This window comes from Lactuca virosa, chromosome 3, assembly GCF_052849685.1.
Source record: "Lactuca virosa cultivar CGN04683 chromosome 3, Lactuca_virosa_CGN04683_v6, whole genome shotgun sequence".
Taxonomy (NCBI): domain Eukaryota; kingdom Viridiplantae; phylum Streptophyta; class Magnoliopsida; order Asterales; family Asteraceae; genus Lactuca; species Lactuca virosa.
In genome coordinates, this window is record NC_136428.1 from 73,542,513 (window position 1) to 73,558,944 (window position 16,432).

A 16,432-nucleotide genomic window follows, 5' to 3' on the forward strand; every position below is an offset into this window, starting at 1 on the left:
CATTTTCACCTCTGTTAGAAATCACTAAAAATCATGATAAAATTTACGAACAAACTAGACTCATATTACAAACTCTCAGAATTTGCGGATTTGGATTTGGAGCTTTGATGATTTTTCTATAAATTTTCTAAGAACAACAACAGAAACTGTATTCAACAAAAAGCTGCTGTCAATTTCATTTCACCTTGTAACATGTTGAGCAAGGTGTATATCTTTATGTGATTATATGTTATTGCAATATATGTCATTTTGTCTTAATCTATAGACACACATCAGTTTACAAATGGATTTGGACATATTGAATATAAAGAATAACAAGTGATTATAATCAAAGTACAACCGATATATTCAAAACATTTAATAAACTATTTTGAATATAGTTTGCATACATTACTACGTACTACCCTTGGTTGATAAACTATAATAGGTATAGTTTATGATACATTACATAACACATACATTTAAAAAAGGGTACATTTATACAAAGAAGATTTTCATTAAGCAATGTACGGCCATACGGTACCAAGTTTTCATTACACTACACGTAAATTCGTTAATGACTTCTGTGAGACATTCGATTCAATTTACAAATAAGTCCTGTATTATAACCAGAGTCTCCTCGAGGGAGAGCGTGATACTTGTGTATAGATCTATATTGGGTCTGACAAACCCACACCTTAGCTGCATGCAACAGCTAGACCGACAGGTCTGGGGTGACAAATGTCATAACATTTCCGACGCCTGAAGAACGTCGTTTCAGGCCAACTAGGTCATAGCATGGTTATAATAACTCACATGTGGTATTAACAAACATAGAATTTACGGGGATTTCACTAAAATCAAACGAGTTTATGTCGATTTAAACTTGCATTGTTTTACTATAAGGAACGAACACTACTTGTACATTTCAGTCTTTGGGTTTTAAGACTACATTTACACATTAAGGGAAAATATTGGATTTTCTGGAACGAACACTACTTTTACAAGAAAAGGCTTTAATAAACTCACAAAAAGTATTAATGAATATTGGAATATACGGGAACTTCATTAAAATTAAATGAGTTTACGTCGATTTAAACTTACATTATTTATTATAAGTAAGAAAAGTTACTTATATATTTCGGTCTGTGGATTTAAGACTACATATACATTTTAAGGAAAATATTGGATTTTTCTAAAACAAATACTACTTTTACAAACGAAAGGCTTTTAATAATACCAAACAAAAGCTTATGAACTCACCAACCTTTGTGTTGACACTTTTTCAAACAACTTGTATTCTCAGGAAATCATTAAACAGGTAACCAAGTGCTTTTGAGGATGGGACGCTAAGGCGTCTACTATTTCATATTTTGTCAACATATTGTAATTGATTCGTAAACATGTAATTCATACAATGATGTAACTTTTTCAATTATATATATGTTGGTTGTGTTTGCTTGAATTACTATTACAATTGTTGTTATGATACTATACATGAAGTCCTCCACCCCCGGACGTTTCCGCCATCCTTGGTTTGGGGGTGTGACAGATTGGTATCAGAGCACAGTTTATAGTGAATTAAGTATATCAAACCACATAAGATATACAAACTATAAACACAATTGGGACTAATAGTCTCTGATTTGTGCATTTTTCAAATAAATATACTTTTAGAAAATGAATGGTTTCTTATTAAAAGTATAAATACATGCATACATGCTCACATAGTGTCATAACTAGAAGAACATAAAGTAAAAGAAGAGGAGTTGTACATTATGGGTATGCCTTGGTATATGTAAATCAAGTCTGGGAAGGATATAGCCTGATCAACTATATCTGTCCGAGGAGTGACTTGCATATATTGGGGGATAGTCATAATGGGCAACAAATCTAACAACCTAACTACACCCTACAGGGAATACTTTAAGAATCGAATCTAAACACCTAAAAATACTATAGGAGTATTTGGTGATACTATAACCAACTTATGTGAAAACTAAAGACCTCTATTAGTAGGCCTATGATAACTGAGTGCATACGCCAAGGTTATACATAATTAAAAGATATTATAGACTCAGAATCTATGACTATTGCTCTACTTCTGGTTCCTTGTTTGGTTGTGGACTTAGAGTAGAGTCATTTATTCGAAAGTCTATTCTATCTCAAATTATGTATAACTGATATGCACTACGTGATTATAGACGTAATTAATAAGGATCACCCCTATAAGTAATTATAGGATTAGGCGTCTATTAATTATCTCTTCTACCCCTATTCTCGCACGAGCAACATGATGTGTAAATTTTAACGCCCGTACAAAACCTATTTCTACCCACTACCATAACTCCGTCTCCAAGACGTTAACAGAAACACCAAGAATAGTTCACTAAAGTGCGAAATTATACATGTGTATATAAATGGTAAGGATATTTACTAAAAGGTTTATCAATGAAATAGGCATGCATTTTATTTCATTAAATCTCACTACTTGGTATTACAAACAATTTACAACTGGTAACTCTAAGATTCTTTAGGTGTACCTCGAAGTTATGTGTAATTAAGGAATGATTGACCTAGAAATGGTGAGTCCGCCTTAGGACCTGTTCCTTGTTTGGTTGTGGACTTAGGGTAGACTCATTAGGATCAACAGTCTAATAAAATTTTAATTACACATAACTGGGGGCATGTCAAGTGAATCTTAGGGGTGGATCAGACATGGAACAAATCACAAGATTATAATCAAGTTATTCCTACTAAATTCATAAGTCTATTTATATAGACCTCTGGTATAGAGTCGTCGGCGTAGTCGTGTCGGCAATCTAGAATATGGCTAAATACATAATACAAACTATAATACCCAAATTATACAAAATTTTCTGCATTAAAAATCAATAGACAAACACATAAAATGAAACTAAAAAGGGTATCAAACTATCAAGAGAAAAACACATACAATGTAGATTAAAATCCACTAATTATAACAAAATGGCTAAGGATTGTTAAGTCCTCTCTTCTTATAAATAGCTTTGAAGCAAGCTTGCCTAAGCTTCTTTGTTCTTTCTGTCAATTCCATACCTGGCAATTTCTCCATCATCTTCTTGTGCCCTTCTAACGTCTCTATCTCCTCCTTTAATCCCAACTCCTAATTTTTTTTTAAAAGGTAGATGCAATATATTTTTCATGTGAGTTCACAAAATTTACAATGAGTTAAGTTTATATAAATATAAATCAGGAAATCGTAGTAAATCAATTGATTTGATGTGGCATATGCCTAGGACCTATGTTTAGTTATAAAGAAACTAACAATTAAAATTTTAGAAAATACCAAAACTACTTTGGTTACCAAGTGCATGAGTAATGTATAGAAGGTTATTATCATAATTTACCTTGGCATTTTCAATGAGGGATTGAAGGCTCTTAAGTTTTCTATGAGGCCATCTGTTTATGTTTAGCTCTCTGCACCTTTTCTTCAACACTGTTAAACTTATCCCTAGTTCCTTTGCTGCTATGATTATCGGCATCTCAAAGTACTTCTCTATCTCTTCAAACTCCAATGGTCTCAATCTCTTTGCCACCTTCCGGCCACCGTGATCAGTGGTGGCAGCACTAGAACTACATGTAGCCTCACCACCGGATTTACAGTCTTCACTGAAACTAACCAATGGTAAATTACCATCCTCCCAACAATCCCATAAGCTTATATCTTCAAGGGGATCAAGATCGTGAAACTCATTTCTAGAAATGATGTTTTGATCTTTGTTAAGTACTGTGGAAACGTTCTGATCGAGCACTTCATGCAATTTTTCCGACAACTCGTAATCATGATGGTTGAGCATGTCACCACTGCAAAAATCCAAAAAAAAACTCAAGATAATCAAATCCAACACGATGAAAGACTCTTTTTGATCACTACAAATCCAAAACAAGTTTTGATCAATGTCGACAAAATCACTTTTCTGTGCGTAAGATGGTGTAATGAGTGACGTTTATATATACCTGAAAAGATCTTGATGATCAAAGTACTGAAACCAATCGAGGTCATCTATGGGGTTTTGATGATCTGCAGGTGGATCCATTTGTGAGGGAGAAGTTAAAAGTCGCGGTAAGAATGTGATGATTTATATAAGTAAAGTGGGAGAAGTAATTAATAGCAAATTGTTGGGAATGCAACAAAACAAGTTAAGCACTTCTAAAAAATTGATAAATGATTTCGGTAACACTCGCGGAATATAAACTAGTGAAAATTACAAATGAATATTGGAATTTACGGGAACTTCATTAAAATTAAATGAGTTTACGTCGATTTAAACTTACATTATTTATTATAAGTAAGAAAAGTTACTTATATATTTCGGTCTGTGGATTTAAGACTACATATACATTTTAAGGAAAATATTGGATTTTTCTAAAACAAATACTACTTTTACAAACGAAAGGCTTTTAATAATACCAAACAAAAGCTTATGAACTCACCAACCTTTGTGTTGACACTTTTTCAAACAACTTGTATTCTCAGGAAATCATTAAACAGATAACCAAGTGCTTTTGAGGATGGGACGCTAAGGCGTCTACTATTTCATATTTTGTCAACATATTGTAATTGATTCGTAAACATGTAATTCATACAATGATGTAACTTTTTCAATTATATATATGTTGGTTGTGTTTGCTTGAATTACTATTACAATTGTTGTTATGATACTATACATGAAGTCCTCCACCCCCGGACATTTCCGCCATCCTTGGTTTGGGGGTGTGACAGATTGATGTGACAACCGTCAAAAATTGAGTCAAGTCAAAGTCAAACAAAGTCAACAAGTCAAAACCAATCGACTCAATTAACCCTTGTATATTAGGGTTTACACTATGTAATTACTGTACAATGCAATATCTTAATGAGAGAAACATCATTTGGAAAGTTTGTGTGTTGAATTTCCTAAGTAAACATTGAACCAAAACGATAAAACATTATTGCACACTCATCGGGAGTGTGTACGACACTAAAACACGGTTTAACGGGGTTTACGAACCTTGCGTTGTGAAGCCGGACACTCAACTTAATCACAAACGAAACCTCTCTAAATCGTTTTCACTCTATCTCTTTCTATTTGAAATCTCTCCCAAATCTCTCTCAAAAAGTTACTTTAACTTTTTGTAATCATTTGGGTCATATCGACCCTTAACCGGGTCAAAAATCGCTTGAAACGGGGTAAAAACAGGTAAAATAACCTTAAGGACCGAAGCCTCTCAGGACCGAAGCCTCTCAGGACCGAAGCCTCTCATTAGAAGCCTCTCAGGACAGAAGCCTCGCATGAGAAGCCTCTCAGACAGCCCATGCGAGAGGTCTCGCAGACGGCCCCTTTTTACCGGTTTTTCGACTACGACTTCGTTTTAACTCCGTTTTTCATTATTTTAACGTGGGATTTTCACCCAAAACTTTATTTTATAAACTAAGACCCCAAAATATATAAATCTCCAGGGTTTTTATAAAAATATATTAAAAGAATTAGTGGTTGAACTAATTATTGAGGGAATATTTGTTTTTCCTTAATTTATGGCAAAAGCAAACCACCACCACCTCACTCTATGATTAGCCACTCTTTCCCACTACCCCTTGTCACCTTAGTGGACCTTTACACCCAATCTCCAGCTCTTCCCACGTTCTAAGAGTTGGAGAATTGGTCATCTCTCCTCATTCTCATTAACTTCTTTAATTCTACACTTAGCAACCAAAGAACACTCTCCAAAATTCTCTCATCTTTTCTCTCAACTTCAAGAACTTCAAGGCTTTCTCCAGGGATTTCTTTCTTCAATTAGTAAGTATCTTCATCATTCATATAATTATTACACTCCATTCTACTCAAATCATTGATATCTTACACAAATTCCATCTTATTCGGTGTTAGATTTTCGAATCATCAAGACATCTTCTTAGTGTTCTTGGGTTGACCACTTCCTCTCTCTTACTTTCATCTACTGAAACCACATAGGGTGAGTTCATACCCCTACATTTACATGTTTTTCTTAAGTTTTAAGGGGGAATACAAGTAAAATCATCAAGAACACAATTAAACTTTTTCTATCAGATTACATCAGAAAAGATGAACTTCGATCACGGACTGTTTTGGTCAACTTAAATATTTTAGTTTTCAAAACTGTTCCAGGTGCAAGTAGTTCAAACTCTTAGCTTTAAAATGGCTACTTGCACATCTCCATGTGAGTTTTCTTCAATTTATGGTGATTTATACAAAACTGCCTATCATTTCAGAGGCAAACCCAGACCAGTATGTGATTATGAACATTTTCACCTCTGTTAGAAATCACTAAAAATCATGATAAAATTTACGAACAAACTAGACTCATATTCCAAACTCTCAGAATTTGCGGATTTGGATTTGGAGCTTTGATGATTTTTCTATAAATTTTCTAAGAACAGCAACAGAAACTGTATTCAACAAAAAGCTGTTGTCAATTTCATTTCACCTTGTAACATGTTGAGCAAAGTGTATATCTTTATGTGATTATATGTTATTGCAATATATGTCATTTTGTCTTAATCTATAGACACACATCAGTTTACAAATGGATTTGGACATATTGAATATAAAGAATAACAAGTGATTATAATCAAAGTACAACCGATATATTCAAAACATTTAATAAACTATTTTGAATATAGTTTGCATACATTACTACGTACTACCCTTGGTTGATAAACTATAATAGGTATAGTTTATGATACATTACATAACACATACATTTAAAAAAGGGTACATTTATACAAAGAAGATTTTCATTAAGCAATGTACGGCCATACGGTACCAAGTTTTCATTACACTACACGTAAATTCGTTAATGACTTCTGTGAGACATTCGATTCAATTTACAAATAAGTCCTGTATTATAACCAGAGTCTCCTCGAGGGAGAGCGTGATACTTGTGTATAGATCTATATTGGGTCTGACAAACCCACACCTTAGCTGCATGCAACAGCTAGACCGACAGGTCTGGGGTGACAAATGTCATAACATTTCCGATGCCTGAAGAACGTCGTTTCAGGCCAACTAGGTCATAGCATGATTATAATAACTCACATGTGGTATTAACAAACATAGAATTTACGGGGATTTCACTAAAATCAAACGAGTTTATGTCGATTTAAACTTGCATTGTTTTACTATAAGGAACGAACACTACTTGTACATTTCGGTCTTTGGGTTTTAAGACTACATTTACACATTAAGGGAAAATATTGGATTTTCTGGAACGAACACTACTTTTACAAGAAAAGGCTTTAATAAACTCACATAAAGTATTAATGAATATTGGAATTTACGGGAACTTCATTAAAATTAAATGAGTTTACGTCGATTTAAACTTACATTATTTATTATAAGTAAGAAAAGTTACTTATATATTTCGGTCTGTGGATTTAAGACTACATATACATTTTAAGGAAAATATTGGATTTTTCTAAAACAAATACTACTTTTACAAACGAAAGGCTTTTAATAATACCAGACAAAAGCTTATGAACTCACCAACCTTTGTGTTGACACTTTTTCAAACAACTTGTATTCTCAGGAAATCATTAAACAGGTAACCAAGTGCTTTTGAGGATGGGACGCTAAGGCGTCTACTATTTCATATTTTGTCAACATATTGTAATTGATTCGTAAACATGTAATTCATACAATGATGTAACTTTTTCAATTATATATATGTTGGTTGTGTTTGCTTGAATTACTATTACAATTGTTGTTATGATACTATACATGAAGTCCTCCACCCCCGGACATTTCCGCCATCCTTGGTTTGGGGGTGTGACAGAGATGTATTTTCATCGGCTACCCACAGAAATCCTTTGGATATCTCTTCTACAGACCGAGTGACAATATAGTCTTCGTTGCGAGGAGAGGGGTTTTCCGAGAGCGAGAACTCATAAGTCAAGGAGACAGTGGGAGGCAAATCGATATTGAAGAGCTTCAAGAGTCGAGCGATGAAGGAACCTCTAACACTGGCACTCAACCCGAGGAGGAAACTCTGGTTGAACCGATTGACGAGTCATTACCTCTTAGACGTTCCAAAAGAGTTAGTGTTCCACCCCAGTTTTATGGTTTTCATATTACTATGGAAGGGGATACGTTCATTAGTGATAGTACACTAGTGAATATAGACGAACCTAACAGCTATAAGGAAGCCATGGCAGGCCCAGAGTCTGCGAAATGGAAAGAGGCTATGGACAACGAGATTCAATCCATGTATGACAACCAAGTTTGGAATTTGGTTAATAATGTACCAGGTCGTAAGACGGTCGGGTGCAAGTGGATCTTCAAGAAGAAGACTGACGTGGATGGAAACGTGCACACTTATAAAGCGCGATTGGTTGCAAAGGGTTTCACTCAAACTCCTGGAGTTGACTACGACGAAACCTTCTCACCAGTTGCGAAGATAAAGTCTATCAGGGTGATGCTGGCCATTGCTGCATTTCATGACTATGAAATATGGCAAATGGATGTCAAAACCGCTTTCCTTAATGGGAAGTTGGCTGAGGATGTTTACATGGCTCAGCCAGAGGGTTTTGTCAATGCGAAGCATCCCAACAGAGTGTGTAAGCTTGAGAAGTCCATTTATGGACTTAAGCAAGCGTCTCGCAGATGGAATCTTTGTTTTGACGAGAAGGTCAAAAAGTTTGGCTTTCTGTGAAGCGAAGATGAATCATGTGTATATGTCAAAGCCAGTAGGAGTGTAGTAAGCTTTCTGGTATTGTATGTCGACGACATACTACTCATAGGAAACGACATCCCGACACTGCAGGAGGTTAAGTCCTGGCTCGGGAAGTGCTTCGCTATGAAGTACCTCGGAGAGGCTTCCTATATTTTGGGAATAAGGATAGTGAGAGACAGGAGTAAGAGACTAATAGGACTTAGTCAGAATACTTACTTGGACAAGGTACTAAAACGTTTTAGTATGGAGAATTCGAAGAAAGGGGAGTTACCAATCCAGAGTAATGCCAAGTTGAGTAAGACTCAAAGTCCGAGTACTGAAGTCGAGATAACAGAGATGAGCCGAGTACCATACGCTTCCGCAGTTGGCTCAATCATGTATGTTATGACTTGTACTCGCCCTGATGTGGCCTTCGCTTTGAGCATGGTCAACAGATATCAAGGGAACCCTGGCAGAGCGCATTGGATCGCGGTCAAGAATATTCTTAAGTACCTTCGGAGGACCAAGGAATGGTTTCTAGTCCTCGGTGGGAGTGATGACTTAAAGGTGCGAGGGTACAGTGACGCCAGTTTTCAGACCGACAGGGACAACTACCGTTCGCAGTCGGGCTGGGTCTTTACCCTCAATGGAGGAGCAGTGACTTGGAAAAGTTCCAAGCAGGAAACCGTAGCTGATTCAACGTGCGAATCAGAGTACATTGCAGCAAGTGAAGCGTCAAAGGAGGCGATATGGCTGAAGAACTTCATTGGAGACCTTGGAGTTGTGCCAGCTATAAAGGAGCCTATGGAGATTTTCTGTGATAATGAAGGAGCAGTTGCCTTGACCAAGGAACCAAGAGATCACGGTAGATCTCGACATATCGACAGAAAATATCACTTTATTCGACATCGGGTGGAAGAAGGACTCCTCGTAGTAAAGAGGGTATCGTCAGAGGATAACCCAGTAGATCCGCTTACGAAGGGACTGAGCAGGGTTAAGCACTTGCAGCACGCTAGGAGCATTGGGCTGAAGGACGATATTAGTTTAGATTAGATAGTTTGGAAACGTGTAATAGATAAGTTGTTATTAACATCTGATGATTAAATAAAGGAGTATTATTTATTAGTAATGTTACTGTCTTATGTTAATCATTTACATATTGTTTCAATTTTGCATGTTTTGACTTCCTGAATAATTGAGTTATTTGATAATAATCAAATTATTCGAACGGTCCACAGTCGTTCATATGTTGGAAGTAGATATGAATGAAGATTGTCATGAATTGGTGTGTAGATTGTCTAAAGTGTATTAGACATAGCAAAAGTTTGCTACAACGTTCATGAGTGCTTATGAACTTGATTTGAGCATTGGAATAAACCCACACTTGCTGGAATCACTTCATGGAAGTTATCACGAGTGATCGCAAGATGGTAATATCATATGGTCTTAAAACCTAGATATATGGTTTATTGTTTGCTAATTGGTTGTGCATTGATAATGCGTAAACGCATCAGTAACTTGATGTTATAAAACGCATTGTTGTGTATGATTTGATTGGTGGATAGTAAATGCATATAAGTCGAAGTTTATCTGTTCCTTTTATCCTAAGAGAGTAAAAGCGATATCAGGGCCCCTCGATGATTTGATTTGACTTATGTGTCGGGCCCGGTCAGGACTGAATTGATGTGTTCAATTAAGTTCTATGTCAAATGAATCTGAGATCAAGAAACCAATTGCTGGACAATAAGTATGACAATGTTCCATGTAATTGTCCGCACGATATCTAGAACAGAGGATTATACGATCCCTTATCTGAAGGACAGGTTACTAATAAGATCAGAGTTTGACAGCGTCTTTGAGAGCTACGATTGCTAATCAGATTAGGTTTGCATATATAGTTACTAGACTTATCCAAGTGGGAGACTGTTGGATTAGTGTCTAAGCCCGTAACTATATTTGGTAAGTTCTTGACCCGGTTGTGCATGGTCCTTTTGGGTTGCCTTCACCATAGCAACTTGACAGGGTTATTTATGAAGAGAGGAGAGATATTATTATATTAATATATTATGAGAATAATATATTAAAGGAACAGTAATATTATTTGATTAATATTAGTCATAAATTAATTAGGAATTAATTTGGTGACTAAAAGAGGTTAATTGAATAAAGGGGCTTAAACTGTCAAATGTGTGATAGTTGAGTTTTTGGGCTATGAATCCTTATAGATATAGGGTGGCCGAAATTAAGGAGTATGGGCTCCTTGAATTCGTCCAAGCCTTACTCTAGAAGGATCCTTGGATTGCTTAAGGCCTAAGTTATTCAATTAGGGTTAAGGATGTAACCCTAGTAGCTCATAGTATAAATAGACCCTATGGGTTGGAGAAATCGGTCACCTTGCTTCCTTGGGAACCCTAGAGCCGATTTCTACACCTCTCCTATCTCTCCAAATCAACCTCTTGCTAGTTGGTGTTTGTAAGCCATTACAGGAGTGACAATTGTGACTCTAAGCTCCAAGAACAAGAAGATTCAAGCAAGTAATCAAAAGGTATTCATCTAGATCTGATTTCATATGTTATATTTCAATTGTATTCACTAGATCTAGCATTGAAAGTCTTGGATACATTGCATGTTCAATTAGAGAAACCTAGATCCAAGCATTAGGGTTTTCATGTGCACATATGAAAGTTCTTATGGCTCAAACCCATCACCTGGTTCAGGTCTAGTGGCAACATCGGAAGGGATCCGAGTGGACTTGGGAGCTGGAGTCCGAGATGCGCGAGCAGTATCAAGAGTTATTTCCGGAGCATGACTTCGAGGACAAAGTCTGACTCTAGTGGGGGAGAATTGTAACATCCTGACTCTCATGTATAATATTTATATATTTATTTTGGGATTGAGTGAGTGACTCGACGATTTGTGTGCCCGACTCGTCGAGTAGTGTTGGTTTGGTTGCGTGGGTTTAATGACCAACTCGATGAGTCAGAGAGCCGACTCGCCGAGTTGGCGTGGGCCTTAAGCCTTCATTTCCTCCTCACCATCCACCTTACATCCTTGAGAGAAACCCTAATCGTCCACTTGAGCTAGAGAGTGAGAGAGAAGCTAATCTTGTGATTATTAGTGCACTTTTGAAGGAGAAGTGGAGAACATCAAATCTTGGATCAAGAGGAGGCTTTGGATCTAGAAGTTCATCAGGGTTTTGCTTCAGCTGAAGGTAAAAAGATGCTAACTTGATCATTTCCTTATGAGATCTTGGTTTAGGGAGTTTTCTAGGGTTTCCCTCATCCTTTTTGTGTCATTGAGTCCCTTGAGCATGATTTGAGGTTGAAACCTCAGATCTGGATTATGGGAGGTCTTGTGAGTCCAAAGACCCGAACTTTATTGAGCTAGAGACAAGATCTTGTGCATCTAACCCTTGTTGGAGCTTGTATTGGCACTATGGAGCAAATATGCCATGCATGGACGTAAAGATCGAAGCTTCACGTGACATTCGAACCTTAGGAGACTAGATCTAGAGTTTGCAGTGGTGGATCTGCCTCAGAACGTCTGAATGAGAATACATACTGAATGGACTCGCCGAGTCAAGGAGCTGACTCGGCGAGTCGGCTAGGGTTTTCCTCGATGAATTAGGACAAGGGAAACTCGACGAGTGGATGAGACAACTCGAGGAGTTAAGTTGGTTTTCTTGATGTTCTGAGGAACAATGGGGACTCGTCGAGTCACATAGGTGCACTCGGCGAGTCAGGTCAACATGGCAGTTGACTCGAGTGTTGACTTCTGTTGACTTTAGGGTTTGGTTAAGGCAGGGATTATGGGGACCATGGAGGGGTAAAATGGTCTTTTACCCATCCCAGGAGTTAAAGAGGGACTATCACGAGTTTATTTAGAGTTGTAATCTTTAAGTGTTAATTAGAGGTGTTTATTACATGTAGGCGGGGGTTAGACTGTTCGAGGGGTATTCAGTTTCCTTGCTTGCTTACGAGGTGAGTCTTCTCACTATACTTACCTACAGGGCCGGTCCATTGTTTTTTACTACTCGGGGCGAGATAAAAAATTTATGCCCTTATATATGTACCGTACAATAACGAAAACATATATATATATATATATATATATATATATATATATATATATATATATATATAAAATAAAAAATACAGTAATTTTTATAATTAAACAAATAATATAAACAAAACACTACAAAAACTTAATATTGTCAATCCATTCAATTTTTCTTGAGTCATGGTATTTCGGAGATACGCTTTTAAAGCTAAGCAAAGAAAAATACAACCTGATCAAAGTTTAAAACATAACGCTTATGCAACCTCTAGAAGTACAGATATCAAATATTCAAAATAAAAGGATGTAAAAAATATGTCTCCTAAAGTCCTGCTTCACATCACATAAACAAGAACACAACAACAAAATTTAGAAAGCAAATCAGAGATTTCAGAAAACTCAAAAAAACTGATTTCGAAATATAGAAGAAACCGGATAAAAAATAAATCAAATAGATAACTAATAAATTAGATTGTAAAATTGAACTTACCCAAATCAGATTTCCAAAACAGTGGAGAAATCAGAGCTGAAAAATGGAGAAATCTTATACAAAAATCCAAAGTCTTTGAGACTTTGTAAACTTTTTTTTTTTACTGTAATCAAACATAGAAGAAATAAGATAGAGAATAAATCAAATAGATAACTAATAAATCAAATTTCGAAATTAAACTTATCCAAATCAGATTTATGAAACAGTGAGAATTTGGAACTGAAAAGTGTAGAAATCTGATATAAAAATCCAAAGTCTCGGGAAATCCAAAGTCTTTTGAGACTTTGTAAACCATTTTTTTATTGTATTCAAATATAGAAGAAATCCAATAGAAAAGAAATCAAATAGAAAGCAAATATAGCAGATTTCAAGATTAAACTTAATTAACTGTGATTTCTGAAACAACAATATCTAGCACAACAGAAATCTGATTCGATTTCTGAAAACTGAAACAGCCACAAAGATATAATCACAACCAAATCAATAAATTATCAATTAAGAAAAGATTGACTGAATTTGAAATCCTAGAGCTAATATCGATTCTCTATATTAGAAACTAAGAAACAAGAAATTAAGAATCAAAGTCACAAAGAAATTGGGATTTGAGAGATAACCGGGAAGATATTTTTATTTATTCGAGACGACTCTATGCATTGATTAATGATTTCTCTATCGACAACGGGCAACAGGTTTCTAGATGGCGTTCCGTTTCTCTATGCTGCGCATTTGTTCGATTGATTTGGCGCCTCACTTTCCCTGATTTCTTTCTCTCCCGTTAACACATCAGAATATATGGGTTAAGTTTTTTGGGCCATTCTTTTATATATATATATATATATATATATATATATATATATATATATATATATATATATATATATATATATATATATATATATATATATATATATATATATATATAATAGACATTGTTGGACTTATTTGATGCCCCTAAAATTTTGCTGCCCTGGGCCTAAGCCCGAGCCGCCCATGTATTGGGTCGGGCCTGCTTACCTACAGTGGTAACATTTGTGTGACCGGAAGGTCTTACGTGTTTATATTGAGTATTGTGATATACTGCATTATGTCTTTGTAATTTATGTTATGTATTATTCTGAGGTTACTGAGTTAGGACCGGAGGGTCCATCCGAGTTATGGGACCGGAGGGTTCCACTGAGACACACTGACCGGAGGGTCTTATCTGAATATAGTCATGAGAGGCTAATGAGCTATGTGTACTATTTTGGAGAACTCACTAAGCTTTGTGCTTACCGTGTTATGTGTTATGTGTTACAGGTACTTTTCATGATCACGGGAAGGCACCGACTTGATTGTACACACCGATTCGAGACTATGTGGATGATTCTAGGATAGTGACATTTTATGTGGATTTGTGTTGATACTTGAGACGATTATGTTTTTGAGAAATATATTATGAGTTTTTATGTGTTTTTAAAATGAAAAAAAAAATTGTTTGAAATCTACGTCGTTACATAAATGTGTCGAAATCCCATACACAAATTTATTTCGTATCTGTTTAACGGGTAGTGTTAGTTTTTGCCACTTCATAATATACATGGTAACAAAGTTTAAAATATCGGGTTTGTCTTGTTGCCTTATATATACTGACTACCTATGGATTGTGCGGTAGTTATTGCCCCAGTTTTCTAGTAGTGAATCGATTCCAGCCATGAAAACTATTACCGGAGAAATTTAGGAAAATTTATACAAGGAACCGTGTTGAAAAATAACAGTCTTTTTAAACATTTTTGTGTAGGAAAAATGTTTAAAGGGCTGAATAGAAATTAAGATTAAGTTGAGGGATGATTCTGTGAGAGCTGGATGTTACTGTGCATAGAAGCTTGTATGCTGTTACTTGGAAGTTGTACTTGGATGGTATACGCTACATATTGTTTTTACTTTTTAGGCGTCATTTCGAGAGAGTTAACATTCATATATTATTCTTCTCTCTTGTTTTTCTCTCAATTTGTCTTCGTCTTCTTAATTTTTAGGTTTCATCTGTAGTTCTTGCAAAATCCTCTCGTAATTAATTTCATTCCTACATATTACTTCAAACATGAGCTCAGTAAACCAAACTATGGCGTCAAGGGAGATCTACTACATCTCAACGGCGTCATTGTTTTGCATTCTCCCAATGCTAGCCGATTTAGTGAATGGTTTATGTACTACAAATTATCGGTTTCCATGTAAATATTTCTCTTTCTATCCTGCTTTTATCACTGCCATGAGTGTTGTATTAAGGCCCTCTATGACCTTGGATCCTGCAATGCCAGATGACAAAGTAGCCACGCTAGGAATCATTGCGACGTTGGCGTTCATGTCCACCATATTAGCTAACATGCTGCCTTCTTTAGCTTCTATGGACAGCGAAACTTTTCTTCAAAATGTCATAAGCTTTTCTATTGTAGTTATCGTGGTGATTGTGAAGAATTGTATGGATCTTCATTCCGGTGTTATTGGGGAGGCGAATTTAGCACACATCCAAGATGCTACGTTAGTGCTAATCTTGATTTCCGCTGCTATAACTATTCGGTCACTTAAGCAAGTTTTAAAATCCAAGTATCATGATGTCATCCAAATATTTTCAAGCAATCATCAGCAACAAAACACAGCCACTCGCCAGAATCGGAGACAAGATGAGGGAAGATACGAGATGATGGTAGAAATGTGCAAGCCTGAGCTTGTAAGGGCTACCGGCATGATTTGTCTAAGTGGTCTGGTCATATACATACTTATGATTGTGGATGTTTTGAGCACCTCCCAGTCGGGGTTTAGATGGTGTTCACTTCTTACAACAGAGTCCATTGGAGTTGTTGTGGGTTCCATTGCCCCAATATGCAGATGTTTAATGGCTTCTGCTGGGTAGAGTAGGAAACATTTGGCTGTATCACTTTCTGTTCGTATCATTTGAAGTCATTAATTAAGGAAATGTGGTTTGTGATTATTAGAATTCGTGTCTATTTTTAATGATTTTTAATGATATTTATATAGACCAATATTATGGCCGGTGGACGATATTTGGCTAGTTGGATGTAGTTGTAGGTTATACTTAATGATAGTAGCGGAATTTGTGAGATCATATTTAATCTGAATTGCAACGAAAGTAAACGAATGAATGAAAGATAACATAATCGTAGTACTATGCTTTGTAGTGTTTCCTCGTATAATTTTCCTTTT

The 16,432-nt window shown here is 36.0% G+C and overlaps 1 protein-coding gene across 1 annotated transcript; it reads left to right on the forward strand.

Moving 5' to 3' along the window:
- The first annotated feature begins 15,332 nt into the window (after window positions 1–15,332).
- LOC145163674 (uncharacterized) lies at window positions 15,333–16,121 on the forward strand. Its single transcript, XM_079082478.1, has one exon. The coding sequence runs from the start codon at window positions 15,333–15,335 to the stop codon at window positions 16,119–16,121; it is 789 nt and encodes a 262-aa protein (XP_078938604.1).
- Window positions 16,122–16,432: the final 311 nt, after the last annotated feature.